The 26294-nt window shown below is 44.2% G+C and overlaps 2 protein-coding genes across 7 annotated transcripts in view; both read left to right on the top strand.

Annotated features, from left to right (window-relative positions):
* Window positions 1-13812, top strand: part of cbfb (core-binding factor subunit beta) — a 33498-nt gene extending 19686 nt beyond the window's left edge. For 2 of the 5 annotated variants that reach the window (XM_035642762.2, XM_035642758.2), the window contains 3 exons: window positions 2258-2374; window positions 2873-2968; window positions 9681-13812. In XM_035642762.2, coding sequence (XP_035498655.1) covers window positions 2258-2374; window positions 2873-2968; window positions 9681-9752 — 285 coding nt within the window. In that variant the 3' untranslated portion in view covers window positions 9753-13812. Of the gene's footprint in view, window positions 1-2257; window positions 2375-2872; window positions 2969-4161; window positions 4232-9680 lie in introns of all 5 variants that reach the window. The other 3 variants (XM_035642761.2, XM_035642760.2, XM_035642759.2) reach the window with 3 other exon arrangements.
* A 433-nt stretch (window positions 13813-14245) lies between these two features.
* Window positions 14246-26132, top strand: phaf1 (phagosome assembly factor 1). Of its 2 annotated transcripts, none has more exons than XM_035642077.2 (16): window positions 14246-15520; window positions 15705-15787; window positions 16444-16527; window positions 16677-16720; window positions 17126-17205; window positions 17313-17407; window positions 19539-19636; window positions 20324-20436; window positions 20708-20841; window positions 21160-21243; window positions 22039-22121; window positions 22274-22317; window positions 22437-22486; window positions 22957-23015; window positions 23184-23256; window positions 23688-26132. In XM_035642077.2, exons 1-16 carry the CDS (start codon window positions 15457-15459, stop codon window positions 23781-23783), a joined length of 1284 nt encoding a protein of 427 aa, XP_035497970.1. In that variant the 5' UTR covers window positions 14246-15456; the 3' UTR covers window positions 23784-26132. The 2 variants fall into 2 exon arrangements, with proteins under 2 accessions (XP_035497970.1, XP_035497971.1); XM_035642078.2 differs by having other exon boundaries at window positions 19572-19636.
* The last annotated feature ends 162 nt before the right edge of the window (window positions 26133-26294 follow it).

The raw sequence follows: 26294 nt of genomic DNA on the forward strand, positions 1-26294 counted from the left end.
TGTGTGTGTGTGTGTGTGTGTGTGTGCCCCCTGGTAAATGGATGTGGGGGTTGACATGGCTCTCTCTCAGAGGAAGTCTGTGGTTGGGCCATTTCTACATATTTTCCCCTCTCTCTTTCTTTCTTTCGTTCTCCCTCCCTCTCTCTCTCTATCACACGCACGCACACGCGCACGCGCACAGAAAAACATTCATGCGAAATAAACACAAAAAGAACCCACAGTCTCTCGGGGTGCGGTCTCCCCTGCAACCCCCGGTGCAGTGTGGGTAGCCGTGGTAAAAGAGGTCCCAGAGAGAGAGAGACCGTCCAAAAATAGCCTGAGTAAAAAAATGCAGGAACGTGGCGAAGGCCCGGTGTCACACAGACAAATCTAGTCAACTGTGTGTGTGTGTGTGTGTGTGTGTGTGTGTGTGTGTGTGTGTGTGTGTGTGTTTGATTTGGCTGATTTGCTCCTAAATACTTGTTGACTCGGATAAAAATACCACCAAGAAACTTTCTACCCTGGGAAACGAAATAGAAAAGACTGGCTGTTGTCTCTTCCTCGTGGGAAAGACGGCGACGGGAGAGAAAGAGAAGCAGCAGCAATTTCGATTGGAGAGATTTTTGAACATCCAGCGCGTCTGGATCTCCCGAGTTCGTGTCTGAAAACAAACTCATGAGCGAGTCACATTCAAGTAGTCGTGCGATCCATAATTGAAAGTGAAGTGCACTGATTGCTGCAGCTTCAATGTAAACCAAGTCATCTCCGGAAAATAATGACATAACAATACTGGACTCCCGAAGTCCCCGTACAGACATTTTCGGCGCTAAACACAAGCTGCGCGAACGTCAACTGATGGACCCTGTGTGTATTTTGGAGCATGTGACGAGACGGATCAGTTACCTCCAGAGGAGATCAAAACTCTGGCGTTCTCCCCGTGCGACGTGGAAAAAAAGGAAAGGCAAAGCATCTCTTTTCCCCCGTTTAAGCGAAAATATCAAAGTCAATTTGAGGAGCCGTTGAGTTCACGGCGCGACGTGGATTTATATGCCGGCCAGACGGTGTGGCGAATCCAAACAGAGGAAACGCTCCCTCACCTCGTGAAAATACAACGCGCACGCGTGCGCGCGCATGTTCGGCGGTTACTGCTGCAGCCGTGCTGGCGCAGGGCCGCCGCCGTGACACATAACCAGGAGAGGGCCGGGAGAGAGACCCTCCTCCGCCTGTCCGACGTTTATGGCTCTTTGTGCGCGAGGAGGAGAAGGTTGTTAATAGAATGCACGTCTGGTCCGCTTGTTATCACTGTGCGTCACTGTCAGTGCTCTCTCGCTCGTTCGCAGGCGAAACGGACGCGATGCTAAGGTCGAACAACGCGGACGGACGGACGGATGGCGATTTTTGCTATCGTCGAGTCCAAACTGAAGACGCGAGAGAACTGAAGTGACGTGGCACTTATTTGGGATAAATTAATACGATATAGAGGATGAGATCATCACGTTTTGACTGCTGGTGTGTGAATAATGCCACTGTTGAAGGTACAAACCCTGAGCCATAAAAAAATAAGACATATACAAAAAACTAAATGGCTTCAAGCACATGATGTGAATTTTTTCTTTTTTTTTAGGATCACTTTGGCTTCACTCAGCCCAATACACACACACACACACACACACACACACTTACATTTCCACTCCAGTAATCCATTGCGCCGGGTGAGGTTTTGACGTAGTTGGTGGCTTTTCTCATTCTCAGCCATTAATGCAGCGGGAACACAGAGCTTCGCTTTATTCCCGAGAAAGAGCTGACGGTGTCTGACGATTTTGGGAAGTGTAATTTGGTACGGAGGTCCGCGTCACATCAAGCGGCATGCTCGTGTGATCGATGCGCCCCCCCCAGAGTCATGGGAAGAGGAGAAAGGATGCTGCTGTGCGATTTCTGGAAAAAGCTTCAGATCTCTGCCGTGGTTGTTGCTGTTGTTTTTTTTTTCAAATCCTACTTATTATTTGACGTCATATTAGTTCAACGGCACCCGAGATTGGTTTCATTTGGCTAATTCAAAAAGTTTTTGCTCTCTTGTCTTGAAACAGATTGCCCATGTTTTCACAAATGCTATCACTGTTCCTTTATTCCTCATTTATATCTAGATCGATCGTCTTGCTTTTCTTCTGATTGAGTCTCGTCCGAGGTTTTTCTGTTTTGTTACGTAGTTATTTTTCAGCGTGTTGCAGTAATGTTACTGGCATCACAGTAATATTCATTTAATTCTCTCTCTTTGCAGGTCCATTTAAAAGCCCCCATGATCTTGAATGGCGTGTGTGTGATGTGGAGAGGCTGGATCGACCTACAGAGGCTGGACGGGATGGGATTCCTGGAGTATGACGACGAGAGGGCACAGGTAACGCACACGGACAGAAAACCCCACAACCACGTCAGAGTTGGACTCTGTTGGGGGTGACCCCGCCTGCAATCTGACATTTCCTTACACATTTTGAAATCGTTTCGACCAATCACAAGAGACTGGGCCAGTGGGCCAATCGGAGCGGCCTGAGGGTTTATCTGAGGAGGAGGGCGGGGCTAAAAGAAATCCAGGCGTTTTTGACAGAGGGTGTAAAGAGGAGCTGCAGGAATGGGCAGAGTGAGGACACGGATTTTTTTTCCTGAAAATTAGAGCATGTAAACCATTTCAGGTGGTCACCCAAATTAGAAGTGTGAACCGGAATATGAGCATAATGTCCCCTTTAAAAACAGAATTTATTCAGACAAGAAAGGATGTTAAAACGATAAATCTCTCTCTCTCTCTCTCTCTCTCTCTCTCTCTCTCTCTCTCTCTTTCTCTCTCACTGTGTGTGTGTGTGTGTGTGTGTGTGTGTGTGTGTGTGTGCGCGCGCGTCAGCATGAAGACGCCCTGGCCCAGGCGGCGTTTGAAGAGGCTCGACGCAGAACCAGAGACTTTGAAGACAGAGACCGATCACACAGAGAGGATCTAGAGGTGAGAGGGCCTGCGACTGGCTGCGTCCTTACCAGAGCCACCTTGCAAAGCCACCTTCAAACTTATGAAATTGAACTGAATTTGACTCCAAGTCACTTGTACCTCTGATCGCAATTATTGTGACTAACTAGTGAGGATTCAGTGTTGCACTGAACGTACACAGTTAAAAATGAAATTAATAAATCATTTCATTTTCCCGGACAACACATATTTTTGTAGTTTGGGAACCAAAGACAGTTCAGCTCATTTGGCAATTAAATGCAGAAAGCGTTAATCAACATCTATTGTAGCTCAATGAATTGATTCTTGTCACAAACAAATACCTGAATGAGCCTCGGCCAACCACAGGAAGCAAAGTCAAATTGAGAGTTTGTGGGCTGCCTTTGCAAGAGAAGACTACCTGAATTATTTTTATTCTTTTGATTTGCAGAAATATAGAGGAACAAAGCATGACATGTGCAGCTTGCTTGCAGTCTCTAGCTTGCAACGCGTTCACAAAACTGTCTCTTTAAAAAGTACAGCGCTGTTGCCTCTAATTACTTTCGGGCGAATTGCTCGGCATCAGCTTAAATTTCTTACAGATGCGTTGAGACACTGATTAACACAGATTGTAACGTAATCTATAACGGTGAATATATTATATGAATGTGTTTATGTTTAGAGAAGAATTGAATTAATGCCTCAGACTCAAAATTCCCAGTTATCATTTCTTGGCTCAGGGTTGTGTGATGTGTGGTCGTGTGCTTCAGTTATTTCTTATTTGAATATAATTTCTGCAGTTTGAACGGCAGGCTTAGTGCATGGTCAGTTTGATAATGAATCTAATTTGATTTGATGTTAATGATCTATACTGAATGACTCAGTTTTGTGTCAGGTGTCCCAAAAGCCTCAGAGGGGAAAGTAGTTTTACTCACTTTGTGCCCGATTGATTTGAAGAATTTAACTGATGCGACATTACAATCCTAACAATGTTACCAGTGACATAATGATTAACCGTGGTGCTGCTTATATATCATCTAGATTCTCTAATCCACATGCTATACGTTTGAACATTTTCCAAATGTCCCAAATGCATTGAATCACTTGAGAACGAGCTCACTTTCCCAGCGAGGCTTTGGGGAGAAGATCGGTGGCGTCCCGCCTGGAGTCGACGCCCCGCGAATGAACCCCAAAAATTGTTTTAATTTTTTTAGGACCCTGTGGTTTCTAAAATCTGGGACTGATGACACACAGACAGACAGACAGCCAGCAGAAAAGAACAGGGTCTGTGTCCTTCACTTCTCCTCATCTATCCCACTGTCATGCACTAAACCACCCTGTGTGTGTGTGTGTGTGTGTGTGTGTGTGTGTGTGTGTGTGTGTGTGCATTTTTGTGTGCATTCGGGTGTGTTTGCGGGCTTGTGTGTGTGTGTGTGTGTGTGTGTGTGTGTGTGTGTGTGCATTCGTATGTGTTTGCAGGCTTGTGTTTGTGTGTGTGTGTGTGTGTGTGTCCACCTGTTTGATCTATATATGTGCATTCTTGTGTTTGTCCCTTATTTTCACATGTGGCGTATGTGTGCGTGTGTTTGGGGGCTTGTGTGTGTGTGTGTGTGTGTGTGTGTATGAATGTGTTTGTATATGTTCATGAACGTGCATGTGTTTCTAATGAATTTATTTATTTATATTGTAATATATCTGCTTGTGCGTATTGTAATGCTTGTGTTGACTGACATATACAGAATCAAAATGTGACCATTTCACAGCTAGCTTGCATAGTTTACATATCCTCACACACACACACACACACACACACACACACACACACACACGCAGACACATGTCGCGACCTACCGCAGCTTTGCAGCACATGGCCCTGGCTGCTGAAATTAGAGAGTGAACAAAAGGGAGGAACTGAGCACGTGAAGAGAGAGCAGAGGAGGGAGAGAAGCACGGACGAGGGGAACAGAAAGAAAAGAAAAGAGGGGCATTTTCTTCTGAAGGTCGTCTTTCATCTGACTGATCTCATGTTTCTTCCCCGAGGCTCTCAGAGGAAGGAAAGAAAAAAGAAAACCTTGTGTCTCCGGCTCGATCAATATTAAATACCATCACTATCTCTCAGAGTAATCTGTTTTATCATGTATCATGTAAAAAGGCATTTAAATGCAGCATCAAACAGCCGTTACTTAACTGCATCACACGTACCTCACATTGTTTTCACTTTTGAAGACGTGTAATAAATTGAACGTTCTCTAACTTTAGTGAGTCGATGTGCTGTGAATACTTACAGTAGAATAATAACCCTGTTACAGTAAGAAGTCCCCGTGAATGGGAAGTTACCAGAACAGCTATATATTTTATTTCCTGGCGAGAAGATGGTGAGAATGCCTTTGTCGCGTCTGTGTGTTCAGTGGAACTATGGTGAAAGAAGAGTCTTTCTGTTAGCCTAGCTTAGCATAAAGACTGGAAACGGGGGGAAACAGCTAGCGTGGTTCTGTGGCCCCGGAAGATAAATAGAGTCAAATGTTCTTAAATACAAACCATATTTAATCTTCTTCCTTTCAGGCCTTTTGTTTTTAACAAGCTGAGATTGGTGAACTTGCTGTATATCCCACCACAGAATGGGGAAAAACTATGAGATAGTATTTTAGACTTGACCAAAGAGACGTTTCGAGGGCTTGAGCTTGTTTTTGTATGACTTCGAGTCTGTCGGCGTCCAAAGAGTGGGCGTAGGCAACAGAGGGCAATGTCGGATGTGAGACAATATAGATGAAGTCAAAAAGAAATCTGAAAAACAATCAACAGAAATTAATACATTATATATTTATATTATATTATATTATATAATTGTGATATTTCACATGTCGGTGCGATCCGCCCTGAGCAGTCTCTTCGGGTGGGACTGATGAGCTTTTTTCGCTAAATTGCTGCACAGATTCGGCCTCAGCATTTCTGTGGTCTGAACTCCACCGCCCCTCCCGTCCGTCTCTCTCTCTCTCTCTCTCTCTCTCTCTCTCTTTCGCTCCGACTCTCTCAGCGAAACCCCCTCATCTGGAACGGTCTCTCCGTGAATCCAGAGGTGCGGTCAACGTCCTCTGCCGTCTTCTAACGTCACCTGGAAGAAGTCACGAGTCACTCTGACACTGACAAGTAGCTCCAACCAAGGAGGAGACTCATTGGATTCATTTTTGCCAGCTGACTGGTTTGTTTGGGGGGCCTTTTTTCGTTGGCTCTCCTTAACACGGGGTAACTTTGTTCAGTCGTGCTTCTGGTTGTGTGTTTGAAGAGTTCGAACCATCCATAGTCTGCACAGGCAACGCCTTGTTTAGAAAAAAAACGACGGCAGGTGGGAGGCTTGGACAAAAACATGTATTTGTCCGAGATATTGGTGCTTGTGCAGCATCTAGTGGCGGTGGAGACTGAGTGTACACGCGACCTCCCTCTTTAAGTCATCAGTCGCTGTAGCACGACTACGTCTATGATTAGCTCTTCCCCCCGTGTGATCAATAACAAATTACATTTTAAACGTGCGGCAGAGGGAAATTATGGCAACCGTGACGTGTATTGGGTCGTGTAGGTTTCTTTATAATACAGCTCCGCGGGAAGAACATTTGTGTCCTTTTTTCCCCGCGGGCGCTCAATGAATATAAAGATGTTCCCCCTCCCGATGCCTTGACGCCTTGTCATTTTGGCAGCTACAACATTTTTCATCCGAAAGCAGTGATTTTCCAGTCATCAGAGGTCAGAAGGTACCTGTCAGAGAGATCGATGGAAAAGCGATAGATCAGGAAGAAGTGCGCCTTTTAACTCCACTGCGCATAGACACACACACACACACACGCGCGCGCAGGGACGCACTCCAAGTGCTCAGCAGAAAGAGATTTGGTGGTGAATGATGAGCTGGCACTGAAAGCATTAATATATCATTAGTATTGATCGCCATCAGACCCCCTGCTTTGACTCACACACACACACACACACACACACACACAGATTCACAGACACATTCAGATACTGTACAGGCACCACATATGTGCACAAAATCGCAGATGAAGCAAATCTGCTCTACGTTGTCCACCACACACACACATACACACACACAAACACACACACTTTTCCAGTATTGAGTTGTGGTGAGGAGCCCTATAGTGGCCCAGCAACCTTCCATCTGTGCGTGGATCAATACAGAAAGCTCTCCTGCCCTTATGATTAGCGAAGACCACTCCCTTCTACAAAGACTGACACTAGACTCTCTGAGCTCTCTGTGTCACATTTCTGCAGAATTTATTGCGCAAGTTGGATTATACCTTGTACATGAATCCAGCGTCATTCACCAAGACAAATAAGTTTACTCTGGCCTGCTAAAGCGGCGCACGTGATCAGAGGAAAGACTGTGAGGTGAAACTGGACCGGCCTTTCTCTCGGCAGTCGTCTTAACTTGTCAAACATGGGCGTGACTGTTCTCATCGCTATCACATGTTCTGAATGTGCTATGAATCAGATTCATAAGGGAGAGAAAAAGAGCTCTGATACCAGCAAGGATTTCAAGTTGTAGCTTTTTTGCAAAAATGTGCTCAGAAAACAAAATGACATGTGAGGGATGACATGGACACATCTGCCAGGAAACACGAGGAAAGGAAAGAGGTGCTCATGAAGAAAACGTGTCTTTAATATCCAAATTATTACATTTATCTTTTATTACATTCATTCTTTTAATTTATTGACAGCATTTTTGAACATTCAGTTTTTGTTGTTTGGAAAAAAACCAAACATGGCAACGACAGAACTTCTAAATTCTACATTTTTAAACCTGCCACTTGGGAGCAGTGGAAACCTGCTGTAAACACACTGACACCTCGATATAGGGAATTTCGTAGCAATCAGTTGCTTATCGTACGCATCCAGCACGGACCCACGTCATCCTTCGTTTGGTTTCTCTCGACCTCCTTTTAGCTCTGTTTCTCATCTCCACCAGCCCCCGAGGGAAACGTCCGTCTCTTCAAGCTGCCGAGCGCTTCACGACGGCAACATCACACTCTGAACGTCGGCTGTGGGCATTGCCGCGGGAATCGTTCATTATGAATACACGTTGATTCCATGGGCCGCGGGGGCGGGCGCACACAGAAGCCCAGATTAAGAGCCGAGTTCACTGTGACTCCACTTTCATCCAAAAGTCGCGTCGCTCTAATTGAGCCACGCGTGAATATTTGATAGCAGCCGTTTTGACAAAGCCACAGAAAAGCGTTCCAGAGGAGACAGACAGAGAGTGGAGTCGGTCTGGCTGTGGGGAGTCAAAATGGTAGTATGACATACTGTACGTGTGTGTGTGCATGTGACTGTGTGTATGTTGCTATTATGGTGAGTCATTGAGATGACACAAACTACATTCCAGTTGAACTGAGCGACCCCTTTACTATCTCTGTCTGCATTTCTGTCTGCGCTGCTCTCCGCTTCACCTCTGCCCACACTTTGTCACCTCTCTCGCCGCTCTCCCCGCCCTTTTCTTCGTCTCACCCCAAACCCCCCCCCCACCTCCACCACCTCCTGCGAAATTCCCCCCAGCTATCACTTCAGTGTAAACACATAACCACAGGTATTTATTTATTTTTTAACAGCGGGAGCGGGGTCGTGCCAGGAGCTCACAAATACACGCACACTATACCCAAGTCATGAAATATATTTAAAAGTCTTGTCATGCTGGTGGCTTCTAATGATGACCTAATGATGCGTGTGTGCGTGTGCGTGTATGTGTGTGTGTGTGTGTTTATCTGTGTCAGACAGCCTGCATGTCTGCCAGTTTATGTGTCTGCCTGTCTGTCTGCCTGTCTGTCTGCCTGCCAGCTACCTTGACTAAAATATCAACATCAGTTAAGTGTATAAACAGTTGCACAGAACTTATTGTGAAGATCTCTGGCTTCCTCTAGTGGCAGTTTAGGGAAATGCAGCTTCTTCTTTTTTTGTAGCTTCATGCAGCCTGTGTACAGTTAATTCTCACATTTGGTTTCTAGTTGGTTACCGTCCAAACCCATTGGGGATGAAACTGTACTATTAAGCAACAACGGTAGCAAAAAAAACCCCACAACTGACATGTTTTGATAGGCCTGTTTATTTGTACCTCAACCGGCCTTCAAATCTAAATCTGTGACACCAAAAATGTAAAAAACAGATAAATAATAAAAATTGTTATTCTTCACTGTGGAGAAAGTCCTCACACACTGGCACGTACAGTAGACGACAACTCACCGGTTCATTTTTTTGGCATTGACCTCAAGGAAGTAAATTGTCCATAATCTATAGTCCATATTTCCTAGAGAAAAAGTTTTGCATCGGCTGATTCAGGTGACAGCCGCATTTGTCTGCCAAAGGTGGAACGGACAAAACAGTAATGAGCCTGTGTCAATTTCAGAAAAATGTTATTGCATTGTAATAAAAAAAAGAATTATAATTACTTACACATATAGTTGCTGCCAAAAGTGGATAATTTACGGATTAGTTTGTAACACTGGTAAACATGCAGGCAAATCCTTCAACCTCACTGTTACTGATGCTGAGAATGTTTGTGTATATAATTGATAATACATTGATTTATTAAATAAGGATGAATCTTAAAAATTGTACTTAACTTATTGTTTCTTTTTCTCTCTGATCCCTTTCTTATCTCTTCCCCCCTTCGCCCTCCTCTCCTCTCTCCTCCCTCCCTTCCTTTCATCTACTTCCATCCCTCCCTCTCCTCCAGTCCAGACGACAGCAGGACCCCAGCCCTGGCTCAAACATGGCCAACGCTGACGTGCAGCACAAGATGCGCTGAGGAGGAGGAGGAGGAGGACGACGACGAGGAAGCGGCGGCAGGAGGAAGAGGAGGAGAACCAGGGCTTTCGCTTTCAACGCAATCAATTGAAAAGAAAAGAAAAAGAAAAGTCACCGTAATCGCAGTTGTAGACCAAAGGTTTGATATGATCGTTTTCACATGCCAAATTTTTATTTTTTGAATGAAGAGGAAAATAAACTACCTGAATTGGTTGAATTGAAAGTGAATAAAAGCCATAAGAAAGAGGGATTTCAAGGGGGTGAGGCCACAACAGACATGGACAAAAAGTAGTCAAAGGTATTTTAATACAGAAGAAGGAACGTGAGCAGTTTATTTAGCATCGTATTGTAAATGTGACACATCCAGGGATGAAGTTGTTTCTTGAGTCAGATGAGAGGTTCAGATATTTTTTGTCCAGGTCTAAAAAGATTTGATAGGCTGGGGGGGGGGGGGGGGGGTTCAAGCACCAAAGGTATATTTTCTATTAATACAAGATGTTGAAAATAGAGGGAGATGGATTTCAGGGGGGGGGGGGGGGGAGTAACGGGAGGAGGTAGAAGAGAGACAGAGGCTTTATTTGTCTCAGGGTCATGACCGGGGCTCGGTGGTCACGATTTACAAGTAGAGCATGAACCAAAAGTGGGGTGTTGACAAAAAAAACAGGAAAAAAACATTGTTGTGCAACACGGCACATTTGTGAACATGCCCCTGGGTAAGCCCCCCACTACGCCCAGCCCACATCCTGAAACCTGCTGTTTTCTGAGACCAAAGTTCACTTTGCTGGAAAGGGAAGGGAGGGAGGGAGGGGAGCGGGGGACTTCAGTTGCGTTTTAAAAAAGACGGCAGGCGGGAGGAGAGCATCCAGAGAGAAGTTTTGTGGGGTTACGAAGTGTTCGCCGTGCTATGAATTGAATTAATTTCCCCATAACGACAGAACCGCGGGTCACGCAACAAACAAGCAACTGCTGCGAACCTTTTTTTTGTTTGTTTTTAGGGGAGGGGAGGGAGAGAGGGGTTCAATTCAAATGTCCTTTGTCTTCCAAGGGGTTTTTGCACTATGTGATACAGTCAGTCTTGTTCTCCACGCGGAATCTTTATTGACATGCATGAACGCAGACGCGGGCCTACGTGTGTTCCTTGTCGTTTCCCTGTGTGCAGCCTATTTATCGTCAGAGCACCCGTCTCCGCGGCGCTTCCATCAGGAATCCGTGGGTGATTCGAGGCTCTTTGCCGCGAGGTGTGTCCTCGCAAACAGCAGCGTGCTCCAAAGAAAGAAAGAGAGAAAGAAGAAGCACATAGTGTCTGTTCCCCAGTGGCACATTGTCCCTCGTGTCAATCTGTGCTCACATCCGCCCCCTCAGGTTCATCATCGCATTACTGTACTTTGACTCCAAACTAAAGGATTACATGCTCCTTCATAGGCTGGCGAAAATGTTTGACTTCCAAGGCCAAATAAACTATAAAAAAAAAAAAAACGTTCAATAAGATGAAGACTTTGTTGACAGTTGGAGGTTTGTGGTTTTTACCAGACGGCAGTGAAAAAGTAACGTACGATCAAATCAGCCGAGACAGAAGCTCACGAGCTCTTCAAAAACCCAACCATACATCAGTCAACATTAATAATGTTAAGACTGCCTCGTCTCAGGCTATAGATCCGTCAATCACCCACAGATTCCTCATCATCGAAGGACGGGAGAAGCCCGAATGCAGTCGAGATAACTATTCCCTGACCCTGTTACAGCACTAGTGTAATGAAAATGTTTTGTTATCTTATCGGTTTTGTTTGTGTGAAAGTCATGATGTTTACTTTTTTTATATATATATATATATTACTTCTCTTTCTGTACATGTATTCACCCTTGTCCCACCTTTCAGCTTTGCTATGAACTCGTAGTATCAGCAGTAGGCTCTTTTGTTGTTAAGTTGACAATTACAAAATGTCTCCTGACATTTGGGGAGTTTTTGAGGACTTTTGTCGCTTGTTGTCTTTCATGTGTTTCTTTTTATTAATTTTTTGTCTTTTTATTGTTTTTGTTTTGATTTTTTTTATTTTCTCTCTCAAAGAAATCCTCTTCCTGGGTTAAATACATTGAATGTGGATTGACTCAAGCCCTGTTATTAGGATTTTGTTTTTTTTATATTGTGCAACGAGAAGCTCATTTCATTTTCCAGTGTGTTTTACATTTACAGCACTCAACGGTTTTATTATGATTATTATAACCAAGAAAAAGCTTTTTGTTCCTGCTTGTCTTTCTTTACATCGTTTCAATCGTTGTCGAAGATTAATGAGTAAAGGAAGTTTGCGATAAACAGCCATTTGAATTCAAATTAAAAAGTGAAAAACAACATGATAAACTAATGATGGGACCGCAGCTTGTCACGCGTCAGAGAAGCAGCAGAAAGGAAAATGACTGAAGGGAACTTCTTGTCCAGATTTCTACAGCCCCAAACTAACATGGTCTCCTCTGGTTTCTCCTGCATCTCAAAAGATAATGCAGGGTTGTCATCCTCATGTCTGGATACTACACAGGAGGATGTAACTGAGGTCACCTAAGGTCAGAAAATCTAATCTCTAATTGGCAGTTTACGTCGTTACCGCGGAGATTTGGGCGACTGGAGAGAAAAAGAACCCTGAAATGTTGTAATTCCAAATGCTTCGTTAGTTGAGGATGTGGAAAAAGTACTTCCTGTCTATGGAAACTTAGACACCTTCAGTGCGATAAGTTGTAGGATTTGTGCGGTCGGGGCTCAGGTTGGTATTGTCAAGTTGAAAAAAGTTCAGCAGATGAGAAGTGAAGTGACTGGAAATAAAGACTGGAAATAAGGTGAATATTTGGTTTGACGGAGGCATGAGAACATTTGGGGGCTCGTGAAAGCTGTCGAAGATTAACAGTATCGGCTGTTATGTTTACATGAGGTGTACAAAATGTTTAAGAACCTACAAGCTGTGCAGATCAGAGAACTGGGGATATGGGATTTAGGAAGAGTAGACAGTGGTACAATCTACTTTTTTTTTGCTGCAAGGGTGGAGACTCAGATCAGCGGACATGAACCAGTACAGTGCAATGAGGCAATAGGTACAGTAGGTGTCAGAAGTAGCACGGTTTGGTTGGCTTTTGCAAGTCATGAGTTAGTTGTCTTGTGTCTGTAACACAGCTAGACAATGGGATGAGCTGTTCGCGTGCCACACGGTTTACTGCAACTGTTATCGCACTGCGATCTTGGGAATAACATCCCCAAACGCTGGTGGTCTCTTGAAATCTGAGGTGGCAAAAAAAAAAACCCTCCAGCATCAGTTTCAGCATAAAGAACATCTTAATCCAGCTAAAGGCCTCAAGCCGAAACATGTTGGTCTGACAATAGAGATGTTCTTCTACCAGTGTAGTGCAAATGTTGCTGGAGTTTTCTTTTTTTTCCTCTCACTTTTTCTCTTCTTCATGCATCTCTGGATCAGGTGAAGTTGTGCCAGAATTTCCTCCTCTGCTTCCACAACTCTCACAAACACTTGATCAAACCTGAAAATGTTTCTTTATGGATTTAAACAGGCTAAGAAACATTTATCAGGAATCAATTGTAAACAACGAATTGTTGAATTTCTAGATTGTCACCAGGAAGTGACCACAGTATCCACAATGCCCCCACTACATCAGCCAAGTGTATTTTTTATTATGATCATCATTATTATTAATGAATTATTTAAATCCTCCTCCATCACCTTAGTTGATACTTCATCCCTGAATTTTCTTAATGCAGGCATTAAGGCAAAACATAAACCACCATCACTTTTCTTTATTTTCTTTTTTTTCTTTTTCTTTTCCTTTTTTTTTACTAAAATGTTTGTTTTCTAATTTGTGTAAGTTATTATGCGTTGGCTTCATTTAGAGATACAAAGAAGAACGCTGTGATATCTAGCGGCTTGTACACACTCTTTACGTTTCTCTTTTCTGTGTGTGCGGTCTGTCTTTTCCTCAGTTGAGCTTGTCCTCTCAGAGGAATTTGAAATATGAGATACTCAGTTCAAAATGTTAGATGTTTTTCATAATAAACTTGTATGAATTCACGTAATTGTTTCTGGGTTTTCTTTCTATACTTCCCTTACATCTATACCATTCTCCAACATGTTATGTCCCCGGTAAAGTGTAAATAATTGATAACAATTACCATGTGCAGATTGCTGACACCTTCACAAAATTACTGTTAACGTTTTTAATATATTTAAAATAAATTATTTAAATCAGACCAAAAAACTTGCTAAGCTCTCGGGATTTCAAATTTGAAAATTATATAATAATAAAAAATATATAATATCATATAGTGTAATGTGATATAATGTAATGTGATATAATGTAATGTGATATAATATAATATAAATATGATGAAATATTAGCTGAGGGTCTTTACCGCCGCTTCTTCGTCGACCGTGTCAGCTGACCGCGACGTCATCACGTCGAATTGAAAACCTGCGTCGTGTACAGGAAGTGGAATTATCAGCTGATCGCGCTCGGCTTGTTGTTGATGCCCGAAGTTGCCGTTGTTCGGACACTGTGTCGCTCGTCTCCGCTGCGGACATTGCAGACGTGTGAACGTCAAGAACGTGGCGAAATCCACCGACCGACGAGTCTGTGAATAAAACAAAAGGCGGAAGCGTCGCGGGGACTTTTGAATGTTGCGCACTGATTAAAGGGAGAGACGAAGAAGAAGAAGAAGAAGAAGAAGAAGAAGCTAGCTCCTCAACAAGCTTGGACCCTCGTTTGGAAGGAAGAGAGAGAAAAACCGGCCGAGGCTTGACGACGTGATGTCTTTGTCTGAACCGCAATAGCCATTTTTACTGCGTCTTGAATTTCGAATATTGTTCCTCATTGGTGTTATTTATTTATTTCTTGTTTAACACTTCATTAGCTAGCGGCAGCTAGCTCCGTCGGCTAACGCTAGCCCCATAGCGCAGAGAGGGAAACAGACAAGTGTTGTTGTCGAGGCTCTGTGTGGTGCTTTCGTCACAACAGAAAACTGTGACAATAGTCTGATTCATCTTCGTGCGTGTAGAGATTATTAATATTTGTGTGTGTGTGTGTGTGTTATCACTGGACCAGGTGCTGTTGGACACAGCGGAACAAGCGGGTGGTTCACGTATTGGATTGAAAAATCCGATCGATCAGATTGTTGTTGTTTTTTAAATTGTCATTTAATTTAAGGTTGTGTTTTTTTTTTTTTGTTTTTTTTTTTAACTATATCGATTTTCAAACAACGCAGCGGGTTTGACTGACAGCTGGGCCCTTTTAGAGCTCTGCGTTCGCTGACAGGTTGCGTCACTTGTTTGTGTTGCAAGCTGTCAGCTGTTTTGCTGAGGAAACTCAAAGTTGTTGTTTATTTTTGTAAGCCTTGGGTAGAGTTGTTGACATAATATTATACAGCACATTTCCTCGTTGTTCTTCGGTGCCATTGTTCAATGTCAGGAACATATGACATGTGACAAAGAGGTTTGTTAGTGTAACTCCTATTTTTGAGCAGCTGCTTGACTCATGAGTTTGGCATCTCTAGGGGGAAAATAAGCAGCTAGTTATGAATTAAAGTTGCCAGCAGAGGTTATCGTGAGACGGCGCTGTGATCAGAGAGAGAGAGAGAGAGGGTGACCCTCGGCGGGGTCTTGGAAAGTGAGGTGAGCTGTCTCCCCCCTCCCCCTTCCTCCCTCCACCACTACTTGCCAATGCTGGATCTGGAGGTGGTGCCTGAGAGATCACTAGGAAATGAGCAATGGGAGTTCGCCTTAGGTGGGTACAACAAATCACAACACACTGGAGGAGGAGACTGGGACCATGAGTCACCCATTGATGTCAGAAACCACATTGAAAAATGTTTCCTTGCTTGTTGATTTTATGTTTTTTACTGCAGCGTTACTGTTGCTCTCCCTTGTGTAAGTGTGTTCACGTGTGTGTGTGTGTGTGTGTTTTTCAGGGATGCCATTGGCCCAGGCCATTTCTATTCTACAGAAACACTGCCGCATCATCAAAAATGTCCAGGTGCTATACAGCGAGCAGGTAATATGTCTCTCTCTCTCTCACACACACACACAACAAATGTAAATCAGCTTGTATAAGAATCCAATTTTGACCACAGTGGAAGTTTTACAAGATTTCTTAGGTTCTCCTGTGAGGAAGCATTGATTCTGGTTGTTCAGCAATTTTGAATATTAGTTTTTTTAAATTACCATATATCAGCTTATGACACATGTCTTGACATTCCCGTGCATTGTAATAATAATACAATTGCCTTGAAAGAAGGATTAGAGCTGATGTGTCATTATCTAAGCTTAAATATCAGCCGTAAAAAAAACCTCCAGTATTAATCAGGTGATATTTATATTCTTTGTCCAGATTCAATAGCTATTTAATAAAAAAGTCAGTCATGAAGGTTGTTTTTGAAACACCATGACTCATGTGTGAGTTTCATCCAGTGGCAACTAGGAGCTGTGGTTATTCTATCAATGTACAGTAAATGGTACTAAATAACGCTGTCCATTTTTGTAACATATATAAGCAGTCAGAGTATTGGTGTGTGTTGGCCTTATCTCTTAAGTCGCCCTTAAAAGTAGCTGATTCTGATCGTCAGCCCGTCTGCATATTTGTGCACGAGGCCGCATCCGCCTGGCTCTCAGTTCATTAATTAATTTGTTTATCTCTCTCTATCCCTCCAGACGCCACTCAGCCATGACCTCATACTGAACTTGACTCAGGATGGGATCAAACTGCTGTTTGATGCCACAAGTCAGAGACTCAAGGTAAAAAAGAATGTTGATCTTTTTTTTCAACGTGTTGTGCAATAAGCTGCAAAATGAGCTCCCGCTTCTTATTCCCGGGCCTTGTTTGTTAATATTTAACCAACCTTTTGTTTTGTGTCCTAACGTTCTTCGTCTTTTGTGGGGGACAGGTGATCGAAGTGTACGACCTGAGCAAAGTCAAGTTGAAATACTGGTGAGTGGGAAATATAACGTTGCTTCACGAACCTGTTGAATAACAGCTGCTTTTATCCACCATGAAAACTAATGTTAGACTCCTTGCTGCTGTTGTTATACGTCTTCTTCTTCTTGCAACACAGCTTTCAAGTCATAGCTCCGCACTGATCATAGGCCTACAGCTACTCCGTGAATAGCGTCACAGTAATGGGAGTGCGTCTGCTTTAATGTGTGTCTTGTACACAGTAGCAGGGTTCGATGGGGAAGTTCATGTGTGTAGGATTATGTGTCTTTAAGAGGAATCCATTTGACATCGCTGGCAGTAGCTGCAGTAATGCAGCACAGCCTGCATGAATGTTAATAGATTCAACGCTGACTCTGTGTGTGTGTGTGTGTGTGTGTGTGTGTGTGTGTTGTGTTTCAGTGGAGTCCATTTCAACTCTCAGGCCATTGCCCCCACAATAGAGCAAATAGACCAGTCATTTGGAGCCACGCACCCTGGAGGTACTTCCCAAAGCAACAGGCACAAACTAATGAAACCTACATTTTGATTTTACTTTTGTGTTTTATAAAAAATATCCTCCTGGTGTCACCCCCCTCTCTCCCACCAGTTTACAATGCCGCAGAGCAGTTGTTCCACCTCAACTTTCGAGGACTGTCCTTCTCCTTCCAGCTGGACTCTTGGAATGAAGCTCCCAAATACGAGGTGAGAATGATCGATGGCTCTTGCCCCGTCGGCCAGTTAAAGAAAAGCTGAGTCGGTAGTTCGGTTTTTTCTTCCTCCTCCCAGGGGGAATCGAGGGCGGCCTTGTGAATTGAAGTGATTACCCTTCACACTGTCATGCTGAGGTCGAGCCCTGTGTTTGCTGTGAGCACGTCCCTGAATCCTTATCAGCTTCATGCTGTTGCACTGCGGTAGTAAATATTGTGGGGCTAAATAAAGATACCGAAAGCATATCGAGAACGTGATTGTCTCGCTGCTTGTTGAATCTTTATTGTTGTGATCCAAAAGGTCTAGGGACGTGATCCTCATCACACCCCCACGATGCAAAACTCTTCTGGCCGATTTTTTCTGAAAACCTGTAAACGAACTGCAGTGTTGACAGATCTCAAAACAGCGTTGCACTCTTTTGACACTGCAGTGTTAATGAAGCTGTAAAAAGTCTGACTGCAGTCGGGAGAGTTCGGGGACTTGAGCTCAGGCAGCGAGAATTCAATTATGCACATACTCTGCAGTAACGATTCAGATCTTTGCACAAACGATCTGAAAAAAGCTCATGTTTGTTCAAACCTCTGAATATTGAAACAGTGTAGGGCTTTGTTTTTCTCTCGATGTTCGTTTGAGTAGACGGAGCTTGTTGCGGATGTTGTACATGTATTGTCTGTGTTGTTGCACAGTGTTGGAAGTGTTGGGCGATTGCATGTCATTAACCAGCTGCTCGGCCGTCTGCCGCTCGCTACTCTACAGCACAAATCGCGTCGTGATGTTTTTTCACTGCTCCCCTTTCACATGTTCAGTTCCCCTCAGGTGACTTCAGTTTTGCGCAGCTTATCACGTTTCGCCGTTTGGCTTTGGCTTCGACATATCTGCGTTGTTGTGGTGTCGATTATTTTGTGAGCTGCGTGTTGAGGAGCTTGTTCAGCGGCTCGTGCTTGCTAATTATCTGTGGTTGTGTGCAGGTACAAACATGATACTTTGAGCCTCTAGCATGAGCTACAAAATTTGCATTCCTTTGTCTACATCTCAGACAGCTGTAGTTTGCTTCCTGTGTATGATGACTAATCTGAGATTATTTGAGTGTAGTAGATGAGGGTGTTTTTACAATAAAACCTGCACAGTGTAGAAACCTCGGAAAAGCTCAGGATGTTGCTTATGCAGATTTCTTAAATCTTGCCCAGCTCTTGCATATAAATTCATATGAGGATAAATCCTCTGCTGTTGTGTTTGCACCTCTGTTGCTCAGGAATGCAGAATGAGTATACACAGAAAACAACAAGAGTGAGCACAGACCTCCGTCAAGGCTCAGCGGTATTTGCTCTTTTTCACATTGGTGATGAATCCTTACAAACAAAAACAAACAAAAAATCCTGTATCCGGATCATCGGTAACATTTTCTTGCAAATCTGTCCATAACTTTTTTCAGTGATCCTGCTAACAAACAAACAAATAAAAATAAAAAAACAGACAAACTGCATCAATCACATAAACTCCAATGCCGGACGTAAAAATCAGTGCATGAATAAAGTAATTGCTGCCGAGTCATGATGACCGTCGTTTGGATGTCGGTAGAGCTGCAACAGTTCATCAATTAATCGATTAGTGATCGCTTACTTAATTAATGGCCAACTATTTCGAAAATTGATTATTGGTCCAAGTAGTTTTTATGAAAAAAGACATGTTCTTAAATCTTAAATGTGAATATTTTCTGGTTTCTTTGCTCCTGGATGACAGTGAACTAAATATCTTTGGTGTGTGGACAAAACATCATCTTGGGGTTCTGGGGAAACACGATCCACATTTGAAGAATTAATAGAGAAAATAATCGACAGATTAATCTTCAATGAAAATAATTGTTCGTTGCTAGATGTCGGCCCTCTCTCAGATTAAAGGTTGCCACTTGATAAGAGTCCTTTGTTGGATTCAAATGAAATGTAACAACATGGATATTTAGGTCAGCCAGTGCATTCAGTGACACTTCTCTGGTTTATCATCTTGTATCACATCATCCTGCTTGTTTCACAGTGTCTTCTCTGTGTGTGTATGTCATGTTTGACACACAAACTCATTGTACTGTATGATAATTGTCGTACTACTCCCAACTGTTTTGCCTTGGCAGCCTAACTTTGCCCTGGGTTTGGCCTCCCTGCAGATTCCACACGGGGCCATGGTCAAGAGGATGCACATCTACACTGGCAACAACCTGCAGGAAACGAGGTTCGCGCACACACAAACACACACACACACACACCATTCATGCTTGCGTGCCTTGTCCTGCTGCTGGACATCACTCAGCTATCGCTGCTCCATCGTTAACTTTGCATTTCTTTAGACATGCACACACACACACACACACACACACACACACACACACACACACACACACACTTTTTCTGGCTGAAGGCTGTGCCTTCTGAGCTGACAAACATCTACAAGACAACACACACAGATATTGTTTTTTAAAGGTCGCTTTAGGCGAAAGGAGAGGATGCGCTCTGAATTCATATTCCCCCATACATAGAGTGGATGCTTTTCTCTTCTAGACAGTGTGGAGGGGCAATAATGTAATGTTACACACACACACGCACGCACACACACGCGCATAGTTACATGATAAATGTGTTTGTGTTTGAAGCAGTAACCACATTGTTATCTGATAGACTTCGTGTTTAGTTATTTTTGTGTCTATATATTAATGTGTTATAGCAAATCAGTTAAATATTGGTTTGTTAGCACAATTTTAATTATATCTTAATTAGGATCTCTAGTCATTAATGAGTGTACACCACAGTATACTGAACATATTTGTGCAGAGCAAAGACACCAGCAGCAGAAACGTACAGGGAACACAAATACAAAAGCTCAGATTTAAGAAAGACACTTTCTCCTCTTCTGTGTCCTCAGAGCTCCGGCGATGCCGTTGGCTTGTTTCCTTGGCAACATCTATGCAGAATGTGTGGATGTCCTGAGAGACCGAGTCGGGCCTCTGGGCCTCAAAGTCCACCTCCTCACTGCAGGTATGACAACTCTCTGTGTCTTTGTGTCTTGAGGAATTGATTTCAAAGACAAACACGGTCTCTGCACTCACTATACACTTTATTAGGAACACCTTAACACCTGTTTATTCATCCAATTATCTGCCAATCGTGTGGCAGCAGCAGCGCAGTGCATAAAATGTGATCTTGGGCTGGTTTAAGCGCTGATCTCCAGGGAAAGGCACAATTTAAGCTGTTTTTTCCTTGTCATTTATCTCTCATCGCGATGTTGTGTTGTAATGTGCGAGTGCAGGTTGTGGTCCGGGTGTGATGGGTGATGCTAAAGTGAGGTCCCTGGAGAGGAGCATCTTCTTTGGGGATTCCTGTCAGGATGTACTCGGTGCTCTGGGCTCGCCACATAAAGTCTTCTACAAGTCTGAGGACAAGGTAGGAACGCTTTGATTTGACAGAATGTTCAGCTGCTGTAGCTGTTGCTGTGGTTAGAGTAACTTACTTCATCTTCAATTAGATCTGCTTGAGACCCACACCCTCTTCTCTTTGGTCCCTGGCAGATCAATTTCCCCCTAGAATCATGATAACGTAGACAAATGTTATCATTCCATTAATGGCATACTACGTTGAGCATGTTGGGAGTTTTAGTCGCTCTTACTCACTAAAATGTGTCTAGTTTCAATATTTCCACCTATTGAATGTGACATGGTGTCTTGTACTTGTCATTAATAAGCTTAAATCTTTTTTAAAAAGATGAAGATCCACTCTCCATCGCCTCACAAGCAGGTTCCCTCGAAATGCAACGACTACTTCTTCAACTACTTCACCCTCGGAGTGGTACGTGCACTCGGCCTAGACTTTGTTTGTTTGCATGTGTATACGTTTGTATTACATTGTTGTTTGGATATTGTCATTTTTTGTGTGTTCAGGGTTTTTGTACCTGCAGTTTTGCCTGTTTGTTTTAAAGCCACAGACCAACTGGGAAAACTCTGCTCGAGGTGAACAAGTGGAGGATGTTTGAAGTAATTTAGATTTCAAGTCATAACGTTTTGACACTCAGCTAATGTACTTTTTGGTGATGAAACTATTTTACCATCAATCAACAGAGGGCTGAGACAAAAGATTGTGCATTTCTTCTGTGTGAAAGTCAGAATGACTGTTAGTTCCTCCCACTACGGTACATGAAGGTGCCGTTCTGGTGAGATGAATAAGTGTTTTCTGTCACCGAGTCCGGTTGTGTTCAGTCATATCACAGAGAAATTGTCCTCATTTGGATCCTTGAAAGAAATCTGTACCAAATCTGCATCTAAACTACGTCCGTCTGTGGCTTTCATATTCAATATCTTCAGCCGGTGACCTTCTAGGTCCGTCGCTATCTGAATTCCCCATAGACCTGTTTTGAGAATCTGTGCTGGGAAAGTAAACAAGATAAATCTTCATCTGCCTGCCACTGTTCATATCCCCTGAGTTAGAAGCCTGAGCTCCACTGCACAGTTCTCTCTTACGAATGGGTGTAGTCCTGCCTCTATCTGCACTGTACGTACAGGAGATAAGACTGTGGGAGCTGCTCCGGGTCAAACGTACGGTGCAAAAGCCATTTTTTTTCTTGATTGTGTTTTTCTTATTTTTCAGGATATCCTGTTTGACTCCACAAGTCACCTGGTGAAGAAGTTTGTCCTCCACACCAACTACCCTGGACATTACAACTTCAACATGTAAACATCTTATTCAATTGAGTTTCCTTGACCCTGTCTAACTTTCCCTCTGTCTTTCTCCACAATAGTTGACAATGTTTTTTTTCCATTTCTACTTCAGCCATTGAGGCGTTTCACACTTTTGACTGTGTTTTCTCTCTCTGGCATCGCAGATATCATCGATGTGACTTTAGGATTCCGCTACTCATCAAAAAAGGTGGGACACTTTTCAGTCACACAGTCCCTCTCATCAAGAAAGAGGCTTTTGTTTCCCAGCATGAATAATGTGATGTTCACCCAAAGCCTGTGTCTCTGTTTTGTCTCTGTGCTCTTCAGAGGGAGCTGATTCTCAGACAGAGGACTGCATCTTAACCACCTACAACAAGGTCAGCTACGGATTCGAATTTATAATAACGGCTACAATTTAACGGTTTCACAGTTTGAAGTTTTCATCATTTTATAATGTTTGTATGATGTGTCACAAGAGAAACAGTGGAATTCCAGTCTGAAATGGTTTGTGTTGTTGGTTGGCAGCGACCGCAGCAAGTCAATTTCAGATCACTGGAGCTTTTACTTGGCCTCAGACCAGATTCATGTTCTTAGGAAATAGTACAAGAAAAGTCCTTTAATAGGTCAAAATGCTCAACTCGAGGCTTCAAAAAGGCAGCTCACAAACCAGTGGGTGATGTCAGCTGCGAATACCGGTGGTAGTGTGTTTATGTTCTATTAGAAACTATCACCCTGAAGCTGGTAGAGCCACAGCCCCTTTGGTTCCCTACTCAACCTTTTTATGCAGGTCTAGTGTATCACCCTCACCACCGCCTGTTAACCTTTTGTGTCTTTCTTTCTCTCTCAGTGGGATCAGATTCAGGAACTGCTGGGTCACCCGGTGGAGAAACCTGTAGTTCTCCACAGGTAAAGTGCTGACACAAGCTCCCGGATGTGCACAGATCCTGTGATATGGATCACAATACTGCTGAGAATCGTTGTTGGTTTACAAATACAACGCTCTCACCACAGGCAAACTTTGCCGGACACTTTTGAACAGCTGTCAGCTGAGTACATTTTCTTTGTCTTTGACAGGTCGTCTTCCGCCAATAACACCAACCCGTTTGGGTCGACCTTCTGTTTCGGACTGCAGAGGATGATCTTTGAGGTCAGAACGCTTTGGTCTGTGTGGGTTCAGCGAGTCTGGACATTGTGTGCTGCTTTAAAGGAGCTATTGGCCGAGGGTCTTGGCAAGCGACCACCCCTCACCACCAGTTCCCGGCGTACAGCGTACAACTCCATTCGATGGCAGAGAAATGTTTAATTAGCGCCTTTAATTGGCGCCTACCTTAGCTACGGCTATTTCAACTTTCCGTTCTCAGCATTCTACAAACGTACCACTCATCGGATGAATTTAAAAAGTATTACCACTGCATTATTATCACTTTGCAAGGAAACTATAGTTTAAACTTGATTAAGTCTTTGCTCAAATTGCTGTGACAATTAAAAGCTAACTAATCAAAAGCCTTGAAAATGGACATTTTGTTTAAAAAGAGAATTTCTCCATATTTCCGCTCACATTCTGTTCTCCTATCCCAGGTGATGCAGAACAACCACATAGCGTCGGTGACCCTCTACGGTTCCCCTCGGGCCGCCGGTCAAGCCCGACTCGAGTCCAGCAGTAGCTCCCACTGAACGAGAGATACCGGAAACCAACAACAACACCCCCGTTCTGGCCTGTCCTGAATCCAGTACCTCTACTGACTGAACTTTTTCTAACCTCCGGAGCGAGCCAGATTCTTAACCAAGCAGACCTGACCCAGGACTTACAAAGCTATTCTTGCCCAGCTACGATGCTAAAACAGTGAGTGGGGAAAGAAACGCAACAAGAACCCGAGCAACAAGTATATCCGCCCTGACGTTAATCAGCTGTACAGAGTGGGGTACTAGGATTTATTCTTCCCGTCAGACACGCCCAGCCTTGTCCCGCGAGACCCGCGGGGGTCTATTGATATTGTTGCAGTGCACTGACGCGTCAAACACCGCTGCGGTGCTGCAAACATGACATGGTGAAGAAATCTGCATTCTGTTAGAGCTCCGCCGTTTCCCTGTCTCCATCCTGTGACTGCACCTCCGCCCGTGACCACAGACGACCACGGACCAGGGTTCCCACCGGTGAGACGGAGCAGCAGAACTAGACATGGCGGTAACTTCCATAACATCTGCGGCGCTGAGGGGGCCGCGAGCGTTTGAATTCATCTGCTGCGACATCGCTTAAATGTTTAACATCACAGATAGGAGTTGTGAAGTGACCATGGAAACCACTGTGGTCAGAAACGTCTTGGAACAAACTCTTGGCTTGACCCACGTGACTGTACATCGACCGACCGCACTGCCAGCCCAGACCAGGACCGCCTGTCTTCCTGCCACAACTCCCATAACCAGACCCGATTGGCTCGGTCCAAGGAACCCGGGACACAACGTCCAGACCGCGAGAGCCAAACGAGCCGAGCCCCCGAAACCGAGACGCATCAGAGTCAGACACGCCGGAGCGCTGCAGAGGAGAAGGACTCTAACCAGAAACAGGAAACACACAAGAATCGAGATTTTTGCTGGTACAAGAGACGAAGCAAAAACACACACTCAGGGTGTGGACGGAGACGGGGCCCAGAGGAAGGAACCTTCTCCTTCTTTAAGCAGAATGACCCAGTTGTTGTCTCCCTCTGCACCGTCCTTCCTGCTCGTCCTTCAACTCTGTTCCGCGGTGCCCTCAGACACACACACACCCGCGCTCAACACACACACACACACACACGAGCCGTTTTCAGACACGATCTCTGGAAAATGTCCTGAAATGTGGGTCCAGACAAGAGCGCAGCAGGAAATTGTCTTGAGTCACAACACGGCGCGTTCACGACAGCAGGAAAAAAATGTCCATAACGTTCGGGCGAGGGGGTCGGCGTCCGGACGAGAGCGGCCCATTCACATCTGTCCTGCTGTATTCTCACACGGGCTCACATGCACATTTCCCAGACCAGTTACAATTGCGCTCTCACGTACTTCCGGAAAAGTTCCGGGAAAAACGTCCCGGACTTCAGCGCATGTGCCTGAAAGCAGCCACGCACACCAACGGATGTCTGCACGCGTTTCGGCCGCTGATTTCAGGACTTCAATTCAAGCACACACCTCTCCCCACTACTGTGATCTCATGTATTTCTAATGTACAGTAGCTCGCTGAACTTTCTGTTGTCTTACTATTTTGGCTTTTGCAGCGCTACGCAGACACGCAGGCATGCCACGAGGACGGTTTTTTTGCATGAACCTGGCAGATGTGTTTGAATTCTGCATGTTGCGGTACCGCAGACAGACAGTTTGTCTTTATTTCTCTCCTCGTCACAGACATTTCATTTTCATCGGGCTCTCGTGTGTTTTTAAAATGCATCGTTTAACATTTGCACTAGTACGTACACACCTTCTTTACTTGACTGGTTGATTGTGCCCTGAGCTCAGATGTGAGGTTCCGTAGGGAGATATTGAGGAGGAGTGCGTTAGGCTACTTTGTGGGACAACAGCCATGTCGGCCATTGGGGAGGGGAAAAAAAATCCTATTTGTAGGTCCGGTCAAGGTCGGGGTACGTCTTTGTAACGACCCCCCAGAAGTGACCTGTGGCATCGTGCGTCTCTCCGTCTGTCAGGGATGTTTTGCAGTCACGTCCACCTCTTTCTCTATCGTCCTCCAACATCCACATTCGAATGATTGATTTCGCGACTCATCCCTCGGCGATGTCTGCATTCATTTTTTTGTTTTGTTGTTGATGACCTGCCAAATGCTGTAGCCAAAGACGTTTCAGGATGGATTATTTTTTTTTTTTTATTTCATCTGCATTTCATTATCGCCGTGTAATCTGTTGAAGCCGTCCCATGGTGCGTATTCTTTTCCTTTCTTCTCCCCCCCCATCAACATCTGCACGTCAAAGCCACGGCTCCTGGCTCCTGGCTCCTGTCACCGCTGACGAGGCGAGGACACGTGACTCGCGTAGGGTTTTTGTTTCGCAGCTGTAGACACGTGTAATTTATATAATTATCATTATTTCCCCGTGGCTTCAGGAATGTTTTGACCTGTTTTTTGGGGGGGAATTTGGGGGAACGACTGATTGCTCCTTGATTCGAATCCCAGTTGTTGTTCTTTTTTCACAGTTGCTGAAT

The sequence above is a fragment of the Scophthalmus maximus genome, chromosome 7 (assembly GCF_022379125.1).
Source record: "Scophthalmus maximus strain ysfricsl-2021 chromosome 7, ASM2237912v1, whole genome shotgun sequence".
Classification (NCBI taxonomy): Eukaryota; Metazoa; Chordata; class Actinopteri; order Pleuronectiformes; family Scophthalmidae; genus Scophthalmus; species Scophthalmus maximus.